The sequence below is a fragment of the Panthera tigris genome, chromosome D3 (genome assembly GCF_018350195.1).
Source record: "Panthera tigris isolate Pti1 chromosome D3, P.tigris_Pti1_mat1.1, whole genome shotgun sequence".
Taxonomy (NCBI): Eukaryota; Metazoa; Chordata; class Mammalia; order Carnivora; family Felidae; genus Panthera; species Panthera tigris.
In genome coordinates this window covers 19,512,724-19,533,042 of record NC_056671.1, presented here as the reverse complement: position 1 = coordinate 19,533,042, position 20,319 = coordinate 19,512,724, and the positions used below count along the sequence as shown (strand labels likewise).

General features: G+C 56.1%; 2 protein-coding genes across 3 annotated transcripts in view; one reads left to right on the top strand and one right to left on the bottom strand.

Annotated features, from left to right (window-relative positions):
• The window catches only part of RSPH14 (radial spoke head 14 homolog), a 79,293-nt gene that overhangs the window by 22,669 nt on the left and 36,305 nt on the right, over nt 1–20,319 (bottom strand). The window lies entirely within an intron of this gene.
• The window catches only part of GNAZ (G protein subunit alpha z), a 53,340-nt gene that overhangs the window by 10,992 nt on the left and 22,029 nt on the right, over nt 1–20,319 (top strand). Inside the window, exon 2 of the mRNA XM_042961952.1 lies at nt 11,961–13,140. Coding sequence (XP_042817886.1) covers nt 12,418–13,140 — 723 coding nt within the window. The 5' untranslated portion in view covers nt 11,961–12,417. The remainder of the gene's footprint in view (nt 1–11,960; nt 13,141–20,319) is intronic.

Sequence of the window (20,319 nt, the reverse complement as noted above, 5' to 3'; positions counted from 1 at the left end):
GCCAACTGGACCTCACACATAATGTGCTCTGGTTTGAGAAGGAACAGTGACAGTAACTCCAATGAGTGAGCCTGTGCTCTGAGAAAAGATGGCCCGCCCCCAAAATTGGCAAAGGAATGTATGATTATCTGTCTTAAGTTAAATTAAAATGTTTAAAGTTCGTATTATCATTTCTTATGACTCCCTGTGTTAAGTCATATTTCAATATGCCAACCAGCCAGAAGTCCCAACTTTGATGGCAACTTTTGGTCATTAACCGATCTTGAAAATATACCTACAATAAATACACACACACACACACACACACACGCATGCACGCACGCACCCCTGGTGGAATCTACAGGGTTGGGTTTTTGTTGTTTTTTTTAACCTTAGAACAAGGAGCGGTAGGTCTGTCTACCTGAAAAGCTTGTAAATGATGGGTCAGTAACAGACAAGGGCAGGGGAAGGTCTGCTTGCCCACACTGTAGAGTTCTCTCCTGGGCAAGCCAACCTGGAAGCCCCTTCCTCAGGACCACTCCAGGGGAGAGTCCAGGAGCAACTTGCAGGGAAGTGTGGGGTTTCTCAGTGTGAGAGAGACCAGGAGATGCTGTTGCACAGGGTGGGAGGGGTGGGGTGCACGGGTGTGCTCTCTCCCCCCATGCCTTCCCCGGGCTCCTCTCTTATTTTCAGCAGGATGAGAAACGGTCAGGATAGAGTTTTGGGTGGGATTACAAACCAGCTGAGGCGGGAAAGGGCAGGGTGAACTCCCAGGGGTGGTAGGAGGGGGAGGCAGGAAGGCTCAGGAGGACTCTTGCCTGCAGTTTGGGGAGGGGTGGGTGAAATGCCCTGGGACATTTGGGGGAGGTTAGGCACCGGCAGAGGGGTCAGAGTCCCCTGCTGGGGTCTCAGAGGCCCGGTGTGGACGGCAGTAGACCACACAGGACCACAGGCAAGGTCATGTGAGGTAACCCACTCAGAAGGGAGTGCTGGGAAGCTTTGGAGCTGTGAACCAGTAATTTTTGGTGTTCGTCCATCTACCCATCCATCTGTTCTACACATCTTTACAGAGCTGGCAACAGAGAAGGAGAGGGAGGGTAAGGTGGGCCTCGAATAGGAGGTCAGACCGACCTGAGGGCATGGTGGGTATGCTCAGGGAAGTCACCTGCAAGGCAGCCAGCGGCCCAGAGGCCTATGAAGGGCCAGTCCTGGGCATCCCTGCTGGACTCTCCCAGGGTGAAGTCCAGTCCCAGTGCCAAGCCAGTAGCACATGATACTTAGCTCAAGGTCACACAGGGCCAGGCGGCAAGTCTCCACCGAGTCCCTCAGGCTCCAAGGGGGCTGCCTGGTGCTGCAACAGTGAGGGGGCTCTCACAGTGGGGGAAGCTCTTGCTTGGCCCCAGAGGGGGATGTTTTCAGTGGGGTGGGCTGGGGCAGGGCACTGTGACAGGGGAGTGGGGAACGCAGCCAGGGAGGCAGGGACCAGGCTTCTGGTGGGGGGGTGGGGGGGTGGGGGATCCCAGGAAGGAAGTGGTGGGGTGTGGAGGCCAGCTTTCCCCAGAGGGCAACTCCTAGGAGGGTGGCCTATCCCTGTCCTCCATCCAGTGTTACTGGCACTAAGGCAAGCAGGGGCTTTTATCTCCTCAGGAAGATAAGACTTTTTAGTCCAGAAATATGTGTTGTTGTGTCCAAAACCATTGGAGCATTTGGAATGGGCCGACCCAGATTCTGCTATACGTGATGCTGGTCAGGCCCACAAGCTCTAAAGTGGGGGAGACATGTTGCATTCAGCCGTACTCCTGGGCCTTGCCTTGCCGGCCTTTCTGGGGAGCCCACATGTCCAGGGTCCCACCTAGGGACTGGCAGCAGACTGCCCACAGTTCTTGGGTGCAGGTTGATGCACCCGCCATCACCACCACCAAAGGCACTTTCATGGGAGAAATAAGGTCTCAGTGGGCACAGTTTCTGCCCTCTGGCCCCTGGGAGGAGTTGGTCCCTGCCATGGCAGCCGTCACTGAGCCACTCCCTAGGGAACCATGGGAAGGATGTTGCTCAGGTGGGCCTGCTGTGAGCTGGGCCCAGGCCAGGCAGGTCTTTGCTGCCCAACTGAGCAGTTGTGGCAGTGTCCCCCTCAGGTGTCCTCACCCTGCCTGCCTCCTGCTCTGGCCCCCTCTCCCACCCTTACATGACAATAGCTTCTTACAATCGTGTCTTGTCACCTCCCTGGATCTTCCCGCCATATGCCTCTGCTCCCTCTTCTCCACGGCACTGCCATTTATCAAAAATGGCCTCTCACACTTATTTGCTCATGGTCTCCCCAGCCAGGATATGAGCTCCTCTAGGCACAGACTCAGCTTGTTCCACGCCTCCCCTGCCCATGTCCCCGAGTCCAGAGCTGAGCTGCCACACACTAGGCTTGATTCCCAGAGGGTGCAGTGATGATCGTCTGGGGCCTAGTGGTTGGTTGATTGATTGATTGATTGCCCATTTGGATCTGAGTGTAGAAGGCCTCAGGCCTGGTTACAGATGCCCACTGCACCTCGTGCTAGGTCATTTAGTGATGGGAGAAGCAGCAGAGGGTGCCCTGATGAACAGGCAGATGGAACTGAGCAGAAGAGGGGGTGACTTCCTGAGGTCAGAGTGGTGTTCTTTCCTGAGACGAGAGATGGTCTCTGGCCTAAGTGAGGACAAGGGATGTGGGGCTGGCACTCCTACCCCACTGTCTCAGCCCGGGGGTCCCAGCTAGAGGACCTCTGGGCCTGGGTTCCCTGTGTATCCATCTGCACCTCCAGAACATACAAGGTGGCCTGAGGCCACAGCTGTGAGCAGCAGCTGCCCTCCCCGTGAGGAGGGTAATCCTTTCTCATTTCTCTCTCAATCCCTTTCCTTCAAGGAGAAAATCTCAGTTTGGTGCCAGTGTGGCTCTCACACCCTCCAGCGCGCTAATCCCAGTTGTTTAACAAACAGCCAGCGCCCCGCTGGCCCTTCCATGGCCAGCGTCCCTGCAGGCAGCAGTGACACCAGCTTACAGTTTAGGTTCCTTCTGCCTACAGCAACCTCAGCTTCCATTTAAGTATGAATACGAAGTCATTTTTAAAGTACTTAAAAATGCAAGTCAATTTAAAGAGAAACTTTGAGTAAGTCACAGCAGGTAAGTGGGTTGTGTCGTGGGGACAGAAGTCGGAGGCCCCAGTGGAGGCTGAGCCCCACAGGCTGCCAGCCAGGCAGCCCTGAGGAAGCACCCCCTGCTCCTCAAACCCTAGTTCCTACATGTGTATGGTCATACCCATGTCCCTGGGATGATATAAGGCCGATTAGACAGGACGTGTATATGAGGACGGGTGGGCACCACCTGTCCCACATATGGAAAGGGAAGGGTTGACCCACACATGAGAGAGATGCCGGCTGTGTCCCCCACCATGGCTGGCCTCAGCAGCCTAAGGAGGCAGAGTGTGGGCTTGGAAAGTAAAGCCAAGCCTGGCCTTGACACCACGATGCCCAGCTTCCTTGGGACAGACCCTCCCCAGGCCCAGCCCATAGTTATCCCTGACGGTCCAAGGACACAAGGATATGGCACCGTGAAGATTCTGCCAGGCTCTGGCAACCAGACCATTAGGGCGATGCATGCAGATGGGGCCAGTAACACACCCGTAGGGTGCTGGCTGGTGGGCACAGCAGTGCTAGAGAGGGTGACATACCAGCTTGGGCCTCACCGTGTTCAGACAGGGGAGAAGTGGGGAATTGAAAGGGGAGGGAAGTCCAAACCAGCACAAGAACGGGGCAGTGAAAGTACATCAGCTTATGCGAGACCACAGAAGAGCCACTAAGAAGACCCCTGCGGTCCAGGCTGGGTTCTAGAAGACCTAAATCGGGGTGCAGACAAGGAACCCCAGCACATGACACTCAGGCAGGAAGGAGTGTGCACAAATGTTGACCAAAAGTAGAACACTGGATTCTAGTGCGCCAGGCATGAAAGGGCAGTGGGAAACATTTCCTTACTAAGAGGGGAGGAAAACCGATAATCAGTGACTGTACAGGCAGAGGCTTTTCCGGACCCTGTGTTTCTAAAATAAAGCCACGGTGGGAGCTGACGCAGGGATGACGGTTCCGGAGGGCGGGGAGGGAGACTCGCTCTTTAGAAGAAGATGGAAACAACATGGGATGGAAACAACATGGGCGGGTTTGCCCCTAGAAGGCGATGGGAGCCTCTCTGACCTGCAAGCCAAGGCCAGTAAGCAGGAGAGGCATGTGGACCCCAATATGTCAGGGTACCCCAACATGCCTCTCCTGACAGTGCCTGCAAACCCTAAGACATGAGCCTACTGGGACTTGGGGCAGAGCCTTCCCTGCTCTGCCCAGATGCCCTTATGCAAGGAAGGGCCTGAAGTCACAGACACCCAGGCTGGGCCTCCAGCCTCCTCCCACTCCAGGTCACCATAGAGCAGCTGCCAGGTGCCAAGGTGGAGCTGGCAGGTGGGAGAGCCACTGCTGCCAGAGCAGAAGGTGTCTGAGCAAGCTGGGGTGGGGTGCGGGGCCAGGGGACAGTAGTGCTGAGTCATAGCCCTGCCCAGGCAGGCTGATGCTTGGCCTCCATGGGGGGCGACAAGTGGGCAGGTCTGGGGGAATGGAAAGGCCCAGGACCTCAGACTGCTTGCTGATCCCCACACTGGGGCTGAGCACTCTCCAAGGGGCACGTGTGGCATGTCTGCAAGAAAACCGGGGGCCTGCTGGTACCCTGGGTATGTGGTCTCACCCTGCCTGCTGGCCCTGAGACTTGGGCTGCCCTCTGCCTCTGGGGTTCTACCCCTGTTCGCCCACAGCTGGCCATCTGAGTGGCTTCTGCTTGGGCATCAAACACAACCATGCTTCTCCATTTATTCAGTCTAGATGTGGGCCTACCTCCTCAATGGGACCAAATTCTGCCCCCCACCCCCGATTTACCCCTTTCTGATAGCCCAGGACTCAGCGTCTCAGCTTGGAGTGGGCTTTCCTTGGGTAAGGAGGGAGTCCACAGAGTGAGGGGCTTGGCTTCTTGTTTCCACCTCCCTCCTGGTGATGAGCGAGTCCCACCTGCCAAGGCCAGGCCTTCTCCAGGCCTGTAAGCTGATAAGCTGTCTTCTCTCCTTGGAGACCCCTGGCTTAGCCTGGCTTGGGCAACACCTTGGTGACCTTGGCCCTAGGCTCTCTTCCTCTGTAGGGGAGCATGCACAAATGCACACAAGAAAAGCAAGGTGCTGCACAGCCTTGCTCCGCCCTGCTCTGTCCTGGCCCTTAACTCAGCCGTGAGCGAGGACAGTAGTGGACGTAAGTGTTACCAACCCCACTCCGTCACCAGGCACTGTCCACCATACAGCCCTGCCTCTCCCACCCCTAGCCCTTGCCCATGCTGCTGCCCTGTCACCTGGATAACTACATGTAGGAGCCCACCCTGTTCTATTCAGATAGGGCACTCCTCACTCACACTCTGGTTGGCTTCCAACTTGCTCAGAGAAACAGCAGAACCCCTTACAGTGACCTCCTACTGTCAGCCCCTCACATTCAATGCCAGCTACCCACCTTCTTTCCTGTCTCTCAGACTGGCCAGGCACATTCTCACCTCAGGGCCTTTGACCCAGCAGTTACACTCCCCTCACCACCTGCTCATGGTCACCTGTCACTTGTCAGGAAGCAGGCCCTGCCCGCCTTCACAGACCTGTAGCCTTCACCCCAGCGCCCCCGACCCGACTCTGCAGCTTGGCACCCTTCTCCATCAATTTGCTGCCTTTGGCCTGATTCTGACTTCCCTCCACCTGTGAAAACTCGGGCATGGGTCTTGGCTTCGTTCAACAGTGCCCCCTAACCCCACCCCAATGCCAGGCTCAAAGCCCCAGCCCCAGTAAGTGGTAAGTAACCCCTGACTCCTCCCCTCAGCCCCTCTCGCTCACCCCAGCCCAGCTCCACACTGTAACCCATACCTTCTCTCCCTGTACACTCTGCTGCAGGCACACCACAGCTAGCCGCACACAGACCTGGGCAAGCACTTACATTTTCCCACACACATACACGGACCTGCACACAGGCACATACCTAGACCAGTGCTTACACACACACATACACAGTCCTGCAAACAGGCACATACACACATCTGCAAGTGTGCAACCCCAGACACACACACACACACTCACACACACACACGCACACACACTCAACCCACATGGTCACAAATATGCACCTACACAGTGGGCACCTCTGATCAACCCTGCCTCATCCTCTCACCTGTGACTCCTCTCTCTGTCCAGCCACTCTGACCTTCCTTCATCTCCCCAGTCACACCGTGATTCATCTCTCCCCTCGCCCACAGGGCCTTTGCACATGCCTTTCCTCTGCCTGGCACTCTTTCCCTCACCCATTTGCTCAGTTTCCAGCCAGACCCAGCAGTGCTGTGGTGGGGGACTGTGGGTGTCAGGCCCTGGGGAACCGTGAGCACTTACTGAACCAGGGAACAATGTGGTCGTCCTGCCCTTGGCCCTTTGTGTTTAGGCTGACGGGGAGTCCTAAAGAAGCCCACTAAAGCCCAGAGTAGACTAAAAGAGATAGGACTGGCAGGAGCCTCACATAAAGGCAAAGAAGCTGACCCTCAGAATGGGATTGTCTTGAGGTCCCATTTGGACCTTGGCCAAAGCTCCTGTTCACAGGCCTCCCTCCTTATGTCAGTGCACATCCCTGTTCCCCACCACCGGTTCTATACACCCTGGAATGTGGCCGAGCCCTGCAGAGCCGCAGGGAGAATTCCGAGTGGGCCTTCTGCTTGTTTGATTCTGGTGATCTGAAGGAAGAGGGTACCTCTAATAGAGGGACCCACCTCGGATGTGACTGTTGGGGGCTGCCCCATGCAGATGGCAGAAGCTCCCAGACTTGGCCCAGTGCACACAGTCGCCACCTGACTGTGTTTCTTTCCCCTCTACTCCCATGTTCCCTTGTGGCTGCCCTGGTCAAGGACCATGTGGCCAGCCCCAGGCTCCCCACCCACTGCCCCTAAACTGCTCTCCTGATTCTCAGAAGCTCGGCCCTTAGCCTTGGGGTCATTCCAAAACACAAGTCACACCTCCTTGGATAAGGCAGCTTTGGACCGAAGGCTGGGTTTGCGAGATTCACCCTCTCATGAATCTTGGTACCAGCTGAGGGCCACTAGGTCAGGTGTTCCAGTCCACAGGACGGATGATGTGGCCCCTAAGTGACCTTCCACTAGTGGGTGAAGCCAGGACCAGGCAGGAGCCTGCCTCTTTCTCTTGCACAAGTTGGCCTCCTCACTATTTTTATTTTTGGAGTGGCTTACCCGTAAGACTTGTGTGTTTTTTTGTTTTGTTTTGTTATTGTTTGGGGGTTTTTTGGGTGTTAAAATAGATGTAATGTAAAACTTACCATTTTAACCATTTTTAAGTGTACGGTTCAGTGGTATTAAATACATCACTAATGTTGTGCAACCATCTATCTCTGAATTTGATGGCCCTAAGGATCTCATATACGTGGAATCATACAGTGTCCTTTTGTGATGGGCTTATTTCACTGAGCATAAAGTCCTCAAAGTTTATCCATGTTGAAGCATGTGTCTTTCATTTTAAAGGCTGAATAATATTCCCTTGTATGGGTGCATCACATTTTACCTATCCATTTATCTGCCAGTGGACGTTTGGATTGTTTCTACTTCTTAGCTATTGTGAATAATGTGGTTATGAGCACAGGTGTACAAAAATGTCCTCAGGACCTTGATTTCCATTCTTTTGTGTAAATACCCAGGAGTGGAATTGCTGGTAATCCTATTTTTACTTTAAAAAAAATTTTTTTTTAATGTTTTTACTTATTTTTGAGACAGAGGGAGACAGAGCATGAGCAGGGGAGGGGCAGAGAGAGGGGGAGACACAGAATGTGAAGCAGGCTCCAGGCTCTGAGCTGTCAGCACAGAGCCCGACGTGGGGCTTGAACTCACGGAGTGTGAGATCATGACCTGAGCTGAAGTCGGACGCTTAAATGACTGAGCCACCCCGGCGCCCCATTTTTACTTTTTTTTTTAAGTTTATTTATTTATTTTGAGAGAGGGAGCAAGTGGAGGAGGGGCAGAGAAAGAGGGAGAGAGAGAACCCCAAGCAGGCTCCACACCATCAGTGCAGAGCCTGACATGGGGCTCGAACTCATGAACCATGAGATCCTGACCTGAGCTGAAATCAAGAGTCAGATGCTTAACTGACTGAGCCACTCAGGCACCCTTCTATTTTTAATTTTTTGAGGAGGAACTGCCATACTGTTTTCCATAGCAGCTGCACCATTTTATATTTCTACCAACACTGAACAAGGGATCTAATTTCTGCTTATTCTTTTCTTGTTGTTGTTGTTGTTTTTTTCAATATAGTAGTCATTTGTATAGGTATGCGGTAATATCTTACTGTGGTTTTGATTTGCATTCCCCTAATGGTCCTTGATGTTGAGCTTCTTTTCATGTACTTCTTGGCCACTTATTTTCTTCAGAGAAACGTCCATTCAAGTCCTTTACCCAGTTTCGAATCAGGTTGTTTTGTGGCCAAGTTTTAGTTCTCTGTATATTCTAGATATTAATCCTTTATCAGATATAGGAATCGCATGTAGTCTCTTCCATCCTGTAGGTTGCCCTTTTACCTGTTGATAGTGCCTTTTTATGCACAAAATTTATTTTTGATGGAGTCCTGTTTGTCTAATTTTTCTTTTCTTAAATTTTTTTAATGTTTATTATTTTTGAGAGAGAGAGACAGAGCATGAGTGGGGGAGGGGCAGAGAGAGAGAAACACACACAGAATCCAAAGCAGACTCCAGGCCCCAAGCTGTCAGCACAGAGCCCGATATAGGGCTTGAACCCACAAACTATGAGATCATGACCTGAGCCGAAGTTAGACACTTAACCAAATGAGCCACCCAGGTGCCCCTGCTATTTTTTTCTTTTGTTGCCTGTGCCTTTGGTGTCATATCCAAGAGATCATTGTTAAATTCAAGTTCATGCAGCTCTTGACCTCTGCTTTCTTCTACGAGTTCTGTCATTTTAGGTCTTATATTTAAGTCTTTGATCTGCTTTAAGTTAATTTTTGTATATGGTATTTCGTAAGGGCATCACCATTTTTTAAGGAAACCCCAGGAGAGACCAGAGAAAGAAAGGAGGAGAGACCAGAGAAAGAAAGGACACAGTAGAAAGAGACTCAGGCCACAGGCAGGTGCAAGGTGCCCTGCTGGCGGGGTGGCAGCCACGCGTGAGCTGGCCTGTGAAGAATAGGCGGAGTTCTGGTATAGGAGCAAGGCGAGGGGGCCACTGATGAGCAGCCTGGGGTGACTGAGCCAGCCCTCCAGAGCACAGCCTGTGCTGGGCCTGGAGAGGTCCGCGGGCCGAAGTTGCAAGGGGAAGGATTTGGGTTTGAGAAGGATCTGGAGGCAGGGTGATCATGTGCGGCACTGCAAGGAAGTGGCCAATGTCTTGGTCTGTTTGGGTGCAGCTCTGCATGGAGGCAGAGGACTGGCCTGCACGACCTCAGGCCATGTCACCTGTCTGGGCTAGACCATGTCCCAAGAGTGGGGTCACTGCAGGTTGCCCCAAGGCATGGAGACCTGGTGCCTTGTTGCTGCTTGTCTAGGTGACAGTAAATGGTGGAAGGAACCTGCCCTTCTGGATGATCTTTGTCCCTGTCACTAACCAACTGAGAGAGAATTGGTCACTTGGGGCCTGGGTGTACCTTAGATTTTCAAGCACAAATTGAGGAAAACAGTAATGACAACATGGGGCACCCCCAACCTGTCTGGCATTGCCTTCAGGAGGGAGGGCATCAGCACTCCTGCAGGAGTGGTGCCCTGGGCGGCAGCTGCTGGGGACTTTGGACTTCTTTCTACACCCAGGGGGCTTCTGGGTCATCAGTAGGGACCAAGGAGCAGCCACTGGGTCCCTGCTCCACACACTCAGAGTCCAGGGTGGAGAGAGGCAGGTCCTGGGTAGCATGAGAGACAGGGCCTTGTTAAAGCCCTGACTCTTGTTTACAAAACCTTTCTTACAACAAAAGTTCATCAAGAAGATACAAGAAATATGGTAAAATGCAAAGAAGAAAAAAATCCCATGTAATTCCACCATGTGGAACTCACTGCTGCTCAAATCCCTTCCCTGACCTCTGCTTACACAGGGGTACATACCCAGCATGTCCCCCATCCTCAGTCTGATGGGACTGTGGAAAAGCGGCAAAGTTCCTCAGTCTCTTCAAGCCTGAGTCTTTCCCGTCCTCTCTCCCACCAGTGCTTACTGAGTTCCCGTGGTGTGCAGGGTACTGTGCTGCTCCAGGCCTCAGGGGACAGGCACCCACAAGTGATGAGGACACTGGGGCACTGGCTGCCACTGGCTGGGGACTAGGCTCTGCACTGAACACTTCATCTCTAACAGATGCTTGTGACCGGTGAGGGACAGGCTCTGTGATGTGGAGTCAAGTGCCCAGGCCACACAGCTGGGATGAGACTCATCATCCTGGAAGCACTGGGGACACATGAAGTTTCTACTGAGGGGGAGAGGTGGTGTGAGAGGTGCTTACAGGGCCCCTGGCCACAGAGGCAGGTGAGCCAGGGAAAGATCAGGCCCTCAGGGCCTGCTTTGGAGCAGAATTGCCAGGTCTAGCAGGCACAGAGGCCAGCTGGGAGGATGGACCGGTGGAGAAATGAGATGAGGCCCTTGGGTCTTGGGATCCGCCAGGCACCTTGGGTCCTTCCCAACCAGGACCTACCATGAGGGGAATGGGGACATTAGAGGGGAGGACACTGGCCATGGCAGAATGAGGAGGCTGCAGGGGGCAGCCAGGCTGGGACAGAGGTTGGAAGAAGGAGGCAAGAGTTGTGTGGGGCAGGCTCCCAGGTGGGGAGAGCAGAGCCTGAGCTTTGGGACTGCCCTGGAGGGGAGGGCTCTGGCTCAGCTGCTCATAGGTCAATGGGGGAGGCCCAGGAAGAGCATTCGGGCATCCTAGGTCAGCAGGTGGCTGGCTAGGGCTGGGCACTGAGGTGCTGAGGCCCTGCCTAGGGCATGAGCACAACTGTTCCTTACTGACCATCAAGGTGGGAGGCAGGGACATGATAGACTTGGCCTGAAACCAGGAAGCCGGTGGGCTGCCCCCTTGCCTTGCCCTGAACTCAGCATTTCCTGATGCCCTCAGACATACTCTGGCCTGTCTTGCTTCCCACATATGGCTGCTGCCCTGCATCCCACCCCCCAGCCCCTGCTCCCCTAACTGGGCCCACCTAGCCTGAGCCTCCCTCCCCCTCACCCACCAGGAGCCAGGCTGCTATCTACCCCGTGGTGCTCCCAGCCTGGGGTCTCCACCTTGCTCTGTTCCCTGCCTGTCTGCTTGCTGCCAGGCCTGGCCAGCCTCCTCCTGGTGAATGTCCTGCCCTGGGAGAGCAGGAGTGACTTAGCTCCTGAGAGCTGGTGGTGAGTGGGGGTCATCCAGTTACTCTGGCATGGGACCTCACCATAAACCAAGGAGGGGCCAAGACCCATTGATGCTGTGGCACATGTGGGTACAGTCCCAGCAGGTGTAGTAGAGGGTGAGGGAGGCCGTGGGAGGGACATCACAGCAGGATTGCCATATTGAATCCTAATGACCACCTGACCCAGAGACTGAGGCTCTGGGAGGGGGAGGTTGCCTGGGTCCAGTGGGCAGGGAGGGGTGGCAGGGCTCCGTACTCACTCCCTCACTCTGAAAATGCTGGTATGGCTCTGGGCACCCTTTCCTCAAGCACCAGGCTTCAGGCAAACTGGCTCACCAGGAGGGGTGTGGGGCGTGGCTCCCAGGCACGTTTGTTTTGCTGTGGTTTGGGCACGACTCAGCAGAGTTCGGAGGAAGGGAGGGGGTTTGATTCACTCTTCCCCAGGCTGCTTCCTGACGACGTCCGAGGTCTGACCCTTTCCCACCCAGCCTGCAGTGGGAGGAGGCTCACCCTCTTCTCTGTGTTGGCAGGTGAAGGGCGGATGCCCAAGGCAGGGGGGCCGCAGGGAGCACCCGCGGCACCAGTGGCTGGCCTTCCAGCCGCACTTAGCAGCATCGCCACAGCAACCAGCAACCAGACGGCAGCAGCCTAGGCAGCCGCTACAGTACAGCTTCCCACCGTCGGAGAACAGGGAATGACTACGGCGTATCAGGCCCCACATTGGCCTAGGCAGGTGGAGTGTCACTAGAGGGAGGGCTCGGCCACCTCCTCACAACAGAAGATCGCCATGCCAGCCGGAGAAGAGGTGCTGGGGCAGGGGCTGCAGCGTGGCACAGCCTCGCCCCCCCACCCGCACTGAGCGCTTCCAGGGCGCAGGGCTCCGTCTGCCGGGCATACCCGGCCTGCATCTCAGCGTCCCCTGCTTGGTGGCAACAGGGAGAGGTGCCCCGTCCCCTGCTCTGCATCTGGGCCCGCCGCTGCCGGACCATGGGATGTCGGCAAAGCTCAGAGGAGAAAGAGGCGGCGCGGCGGTCCCGGAGAATTGACCGCCACCTGCGCTCAGAGAGCCAGCGGCAGCGCCGTGAGATCAAGCTGCTCCTGCTGGGCACCAGCAACTCGGGCAAGAGCACCATCGTGAAGCAGATGAAGATCATCCACAGTGGTGGCTTCAACCTGGAGGCCTGCAAGGAGTACAAGCCCCTCATCATCTACAACGCCATCGACTCGCTGACCCGCATCATCCGTGCCCTGGCCGCCCTCAAGATCGACTTCCATAACCCAGACCGCGCCTACGACGCAGTCCAGCTCTTCGCGCTGACGGGTCCTGCCGAGAGCAAGGGTGAAATCACACCCGAGCTGCTGGGGGTCATGCGGCGGCTGTGGGCCGACCCCGGGGCACAGGCCTGCTTCGGCCGCTCCAGCGAGTACCACCTGGAGGACAACGCCGCCTACTACCTGAACGACCTGGAGCGCATTGCCGCGCCCGACTATATCCCCACTGTTGAGGACATTCTGCGCTCCCGGGACATGACCACGGGCATAGTGGAGAACAAATTCACCTTCAAGGAGCTCACCTTCAAGATGGTGGACGTGGGCGGGCAGAGATCAGAGCGCAAAAAATGGATCCACTGTTTTGAGGGCGTCACAGCCATCATCTTCTGTGTGGAGCTTAGTGGCTACGACCTGAAACTCTATGAGGACAACCAGACGGTGAGTGTGCCAGGCTTTTCTTCTGCTTGTTCCTACCACCGCTGGCTCCTGGGAAGGGGGTGGGCTTGAGGGTATGGGCAGGGCAGGACAGGAGAGGCTGCAGTCAGAAGGGGAGCCAGGGTGGTTCCAGCGACGTGCTGTCTTTGGGAGCACAGTGTGCAATGTGCTGGGTATCACAGCCACTACAGGACCTTGGAGTAGTGTCTGCTGTCACCTTTCTCAGTGGCTGCCCCAGCATGGGCAGGTCCCGTTCTGACCTCAGTACCCTGACAGGCCCTCAGAGCTCTGAATACCCTCTGAGTAACCACCATACCCTCGGGCTCCACCGGGTATGGATGCCCTCATCCAGCTGCTGACAGCACTGCCCTCTAGGTGCTCATAGACCCTAGGTGCCCAGGTAGCCCCCACCTGAGTGCCGCGAGCAGCCCACACCCTATGCCTGAAATACTCTAGGCATGGAGAGCCATCCCTTTGCTGAGTGGGGTCTGCTTCACAGCCCCAAGAGCATGTTGCTTGGAGCCCAGAGGACACCTGGAGGTCACTGGGGAAGCTCGGCCCTGTGAGGGGCTTCACTTCAGGTGATGTTGGGGGGCATTCAGGTGTGGGGGAGGGTAACGCTGGAGGCTGGGAGGGAGGTTGACAGATCTGCAGGATGAGAGTGGAGACCAGGCCCAAGCTAGGGATCCAGTTGTTGGTCCATGTGGCAATTCAGTAAATACACAAAACTCCTGCCAATCCCTGGCACTGTGGGTCCTGGGAACTGCAGCCATGGCCCCACAACCCCATCTGGATCCTGGGAGTCTGGCGGTGACAGGGTTAAGAACTATTTCTGAGGTTTAATCCCCAGGATTTGGGTGGGTATGGGGATTCTTTCAGGCCCTCAGCCCAGGCTGAGAACCACTGTGTGGGGCAGGAGGCTCAAAGGCATGTGGTGGGTGGAGGCCCCAGAGACTGTATGTAGCATAGGGAGGTACAATCAGGGTTGGTGCTGAGCCAGTGAGGGGCTCGATGGGGAGCCTGGGCAGGGAAGGGAGCCAGGCCGCTGGCAAGGAGAGGGTGGGCAACCGATGCAGCTCAACCAAGGCGAAAGGCCCAGTGCACAAGCAATACAGTCTCCTTGGGTGCCCAGGGGTGGTGGTGGAGGCTGAGCAGCCAGATGGGATGGGATTGGCTAAGGCTGCCCCACCCGGCTGTCCTGCAGAGGAGGTGTTGTGCCCGGCAGAAGCACTGAGCAAAGATCTGGAATCTGCTCTTAAGAGATCTTTGATCCTGGAGGTGGGGGGCATGGGGGCAAACAGAAGTCTGCAAGTAGCTGTAGGTGGTATGGGACTGTGGGTGCCAGCAGCTCAGGGAGTCGGTGGGCTGGCAGGGGAAAGGGTGACAATAGTCATCAGGGGGACCCACCATGCTGAGAAATGGCAGGGATGGGGGGCTGACCCTACAGTGTTCAGGAAACCAGGGCAATGGCAAGGAAGGAGCTTAGTCCTTCACTCAGTCTTTTTTTAAGGCAGGTGGTGGCTTTATTCTTTGGGTTTAGCTGGGAGTCTTAGTTGGCCCTGTGGCCCCAAGAAAGTCTGTGGATGGCTACGCGCTGTGGCCATCCTGCCAGGTGCCTGAGCATTTTTCTGGATAGAGAGAAGGTCTTCAGCTTTCGTCAGGTTTTCAAGGAAGCCCGGCCTCTTGGAGAAGAGGAAAGAAACAGCTGCAGGTAGTTACGGAGACAGAGGCAGGGCTCCCTTCATCTCTCCTGTATGCATCCAGGGGTCTCTCCAGGGCCGTGCCAGGCAGTGATGGTATGAGGGTGTCTGGGCTGACGACACCACATCCGCGGGGCAGGGCCTGCCTTGCTCCCAGTACTATGTGGTCTCTAGGGGTTCTAGTTCCTCTTATTCTTCTGCCTGCACCCACTTCAGTGCCATGTGTGGTTCCTGGCAGAAGGAACATCCCAGCTGACAGGCGAGGTCAGGCTCTTTGATGAGGCATTGCTGTGAGCAGAGGACTCGGGGCTGACCAGGCCATGATGCAAAGCAAGTTGCTCAGGTGAGGCCCCAGAACATGGTACTCCTGTGGTCAGCTCTCCAGGCTTCTGCCTGTGTCTGCTGTGTCCTGAGGCTGGTGGTAGCCTGTGCTCTGGGACCTTCCCAGATCTTCCTCGGATCTTGGGGCTGCCTCATTTGTCATCTCCAGAGCAAGCATGGCAAATTCCTCCAGCAATGGGCCAGGCTCCCAGATCGTCTGTTGGCAGGTTCTGTCAACCAAGCCAGTGCCCACAGGTGTGGCAGGACGTGGGAGGCAGGATGCCTGGGGCCTGAGCTGGTCACGTGCTTCATGGAGGGATTTGGTTATTATCTCTGCTCTCTGGACCTATCAGCCAGGAGGCCACCCAAGTGTCCTTAAAGATGGGCCTGAGCCCAGGCCTTCTCCTGCCTGAGGCCCCACCGGCTCCACCTGGCCCATGCCTGCCTCCTTGCTGCCCCTCCCCTCTCTCCTCTGACCTTCGTGGGCTTGTTTCACTCACACGCTCTGCTGTCTCCAGCCTTAAGTGTGTGACCACCCTGTCTCTGCCTGCCCCAGTTCTTCAGGTCTCATCTCAGGTGTTACCTTCTTGAAATGCCTTCCCTGACCCCAACACCAGCACACCCCTCCATTGCAGCCTGTCAGTACAGGTGGGTCCCCTCTCGTGGGCAAGTGAATGGCTGCCCAGTTGGGCTGGGTGGACGAAGGACTGCACAGGCAGCCCCACACAGGCCGTCGCATCACTAGCCTACTCCCAGCCCTGTCCCTGTGGCGGCACAGTGGGCAGCCCTGGGCGGTGTTGGCAGCTGCCGGCCTGGCTTGCAGGGGGGAGGGGTGTTTCTGGGAAGCCTGCATTTGCCAGGCTCTGGAGCTGCTCAGGGCATTTTCTGAAGGGAGGGACTAGCAGCCAGGCCTGCACCCCACCACTGCTGCCACCCTGGTCTCAGCAGGCCTGGGGAGGTAGTTGTTCCCCAGAAAAGGAAATTCCTCATGAGAAACTCAAGTGGGGCTGGAAATTCACTGGATTCCAAATAGTTGTGACCTTTCATGCTCTACCAGCAATATCTCGGGATGGAAAACAAACAGGCTGCCGAGGAAAGACAATACCCTCCGTGATTCCTCCAGCCGGCTGGCCGCTGTGGTAGGCTGACAGCCCAGGGGAGAGCCAGGCCAGGCAGAAAGCAGAGCCTGCCTCTGCCAGCGCCTGCAGGCAGCTCCCGTCACCACCGCTGGCCCACCTCTTCTGTGCCCCTGTCCTCCTCCTGCCTGGCCAAGGCAAGTGCCACCATAGGGGATGGGACAGGACTGCTACCCATGCCTTCTTTTCTAGGGCCCTGAACTGTCTTCCCTGGGCCGCAGCAAAGGCAAGGCAGCCAAGAACCAGCCATGGTGATTTTTGCAGAAACCAAGGGAACCTGGGGGCCCGGTGCCAGGCTCTGGACATGGCTCCCCAGAGCTCTTCTCCCCGGCTCGGCTCTCAAGGTCTCGTCTTCCCTCTGACAGCGGGCTGGCAGAGCCCCCCGCCCCCATGCCTGGCAAACGAGCCACAGCCACCACCACCACCTCCCCCCACCCACCGCCCGCTGGCATCTGCGTCAGCACGTTGCCAAGGGTAACGTCAGGATCTCTAGGCTCCTGGGCGTGGAGGGCTGTGGAGGGCTGTGGAGGGCTACAGCAAGCGCAGGGCAGCACCTGGGCAGGGGGAGGCAGATTCCGGGTGTCCGTGGAACATGGCAACGAGCAGATGCAAGAAGCCAGGCCCAGCCTTGATTGTGATTCCCCACCCTCATCCTGGAAGGATTTAATGGGTCCTCGGGCCTACCTGGGGCCCCATGCCCCTATACAGTACCAGCAGGCTCCTGGGGCCTCCAGAGTCAGGTGGGCCTCTACTATCGCCACATGGGACACCCTCAGAGAGCACAGGGATGTGTCACCTGACTGATCCTGTGGGGTGGCTGTGCCTATTGTCCCAGTCACTGGTGGGGGAATAGATGGGAGTGCCCGGGCTTAGGACAGGTCATGATCCCTCCCTGAGCCACACCTACAGCCTGGGGCCACACCAGGTCTCCCTGCCTCTGGCCTGCCTTTTCTGGGAAAGCCATTTCCTGGCAGCTCCGCCTTCCTTCTGGGCCTGTCCCTGGCCTCTTCCAGGAGTAAAGAAAGACAGAGCTTTAAACTCAGAAGCTCAGCCATGGCCCCCCCTCAGGCGCAGAGGTATACCGACTAAGCACCTATCCCACTGTGATAGCCCCAAGAGGCTATGTGCCCAAGGCCCCCCTGTGGGCGTCTCACCCAACTTCTCATCACACATCCCACCAGGTAGGGCCCCAACACCCTGCTGGGAACCGTGGGAAGGCACAGGGGGTGGGCATTTGCTACTGAATCTCTGCCCCTGTGGATCTGCTAATGGACTCTGCCGCTGCTTAATGGTATGGGGATTCTTCAGAAGGGGCAGATTAAAAGGCCTGCCTAGGAAGTGTCAAAGTGTTCTCATGTGAAAACCCATAGGGAGCTCACTAGTTACCCATTTTCTGGTGGAGCTGTTAGTGTTCCCAGCCCTGTAGAGGGTCTGTTGTGCACGTGTTGTGCACCTGCTGTGTACCTGCTGTGCAGATGTAAGGCCTAGACTCAAGGCCAGACGCCAAGATGAGCCCAACCATCCAAGCAGCACAAAGAGCTATTGGGGGGGTAAGGAGGGGGGTGGCTGGTGGGGAGAGGGGCACACATCCAGCATAGTTGCAGCATCATTTCTACAAACCCTCATGTTGCCTTGGGATACCTGCCTCTCCTTCAGAACCTGGCAGGTAGCAGTTGCCAGGGGTGTCCCTTGATTTGCTTTCATCTAGGACCAACTGTGACCACAGGTGCTCTGGGCCATGGCAAGGCTCAGTGTGGGAACCCTGGCATCCCTACTGCTTATCCAACAGACAGCTGGTTGATGTGTATTGAGGAGGGTCCCTAGGGTGATGGGTAGAACACAGGAACATGCCCTTTAGGGGGTCAGGTTCAGCAGGTGGCGGGGGCTACATAACCAGACTCTAGACTATCGATGTTACCTCTGCCTAGCTCTGGCCCTCAGCTGGGGCCTCCTCCTCATCCTGGGGCCCTCAGTTCCCAGGGGAGCTGAACTACAGACAGGTCACAGGCCCACAGCCCTGTCATCCACCCACCCTAGATGGCATGTGCTATGGGCACAGGGTTGGCACACAGTGGTGCTCAGCAGACTGGACTGGGCAGGAAGCATGCAGGCTGGGGAAGAGCCAGAGTTCAGAGTCCCATCTTCTGGGTGCACAGCCACTGGGACACTCAGCCCTTCTGGGGAGCCCCTGAAAGTGCTGGGCCCTAAGGGGTGGCCTGTGCAGTGTGCCCCAGAGGAGAGGGCTGCTCAAGGCTGTCTTACAAACTGTGTACCCACACCCTAGGACTGCTTTATCATTCAGCCCTAAAGGGAACTGGTTTTGGCACTTTAAAACATTGTGTTGTGTCACAAAATGGCATGTTAAAGGTGATGCACTGTATTGCAGGAAGACAGGCTTCTACTTATTGTTAACAGAGCTGGTGATCACAGAGCTGGTCCAAAGGAGGTGATTAGAATGAGAAATAGCCAGATGTGGATGATACTTCTGCTTAGATTTAGAAGGGACTTCATATATCCTTTAGTGTCCCTAACCAGCCAGTTTTGCAAGTAAGGAAACTGAGGCCTAGAGATCATGCATCATGTGTCCCTGGGCTCTCAGAGGATGGGGAGTTGCAGTGCTCCCTCAGAGATTCCAGGGACTCCAGAATCCCCACATCCTGTAGGTACAGGGGTGCTCCACGGAAGGCCTTGGGGCGGGGACTGGTTTCCACCCTTGGGCTCAGGACAGTTGAGTGGCTGTCAGAGTTGGCCCTGCCCCCACGCCATCAGTGCCAGGACCACAGGCAGCCTGAGCAGAGTACATCCCCACTCTGCCTCATGCCCCTGACTGGTCGAGGACATAGATCCAGGAATTGTGCCATGGGGACTTGGGACAATTCCAGGGAGGCATGCCATTGACCTGCATGGAGGCCACTGGCCTTCCTCCTGCCCCCCAGGCACTGGTCTCCCTGAGCAGCTCCTTCCAGTCTCATGATGTTCCAGGGCCACATCCAATTTGTTGCAACCTCCACAAATTGTGGATGACCCTGGGACATCAGAGACCTCTTGGACCAGAGCCAGGAGGCAGGGCCTGGCTGGCAGAGGGGCCTGGGTTCCTTGGAGTGGACAACCCCAGGCACAGATCTGAGCTGCTCTGAAGAGCAAAGGCAGTAAGAGAGCTGGGCCATGACAGTGCCTCCCATGGCAGGTACAGGTGGGCACAGGGCTCAGCTGGCCACACACTCTCCCCAACGGCATCCTTCCCACAGATTAGACCAGTTCTCTCTCTGTGGCTGGCTGCAAGGGGGACAGGCACACATGCATTCACAACTGGATTTCTGGTGGCCCAGAGGTGCTGTCAGTACCTGTGAACAGTCCCTCTGCCTCCATGTGGGCTCCTCAGGCTCTGGGCCCATCCAAGGTCCTTGCTCTGTTGCCTAGCCCTTGTCATAGTCCTAACAGGGCTAAGGCCATCTGGTTCTCACCTCAGTGAACCCTGGGAGTGAGCCCATGGCCCCCACTCAGTGTGTGGCCACCCTGAGCTTCAAATGAGTCCCCACGGAGTGTTGGCTCCAGCCCATGATGGGCAGAGGTGAAGTGGAGGGAGCGTAGAGAAGGCAGCAGCCATCAGCTGTCACTCCCCTGCAGCACAGCCTGATGCCTATATGTGATCCATAGATCTTGCCAACTGATATGTCAGTTCCTTGGGCTGAGACTTCCTTTCCTGTGTTCCCAGGGAGACATGCAGCCACTGAGGCCATTGTCAATAGGTCTTTCCTATGTTCCTTCATCCCTGTTGCACTGAGAACTTCCACGGGCTCCGATTTCCTGTCTACCTTTGTGCTTGGCTCCTTGCCCGGAGTAAGTCTGCAGTCCCATACCAGCCAAACAGAAGGATGAACCTCAGCCCAGGGCTCAGGCCCACCTGCTGCTCAGCATGGCCAGCTCCTCCATCCCTGCTCCGTTCTGTATAGTGGAACTTTGGGATCCTAATACAGCCTTTCATTTATCCCATACCTCCTCATCCTTGGGACCCAGCTCTGCCA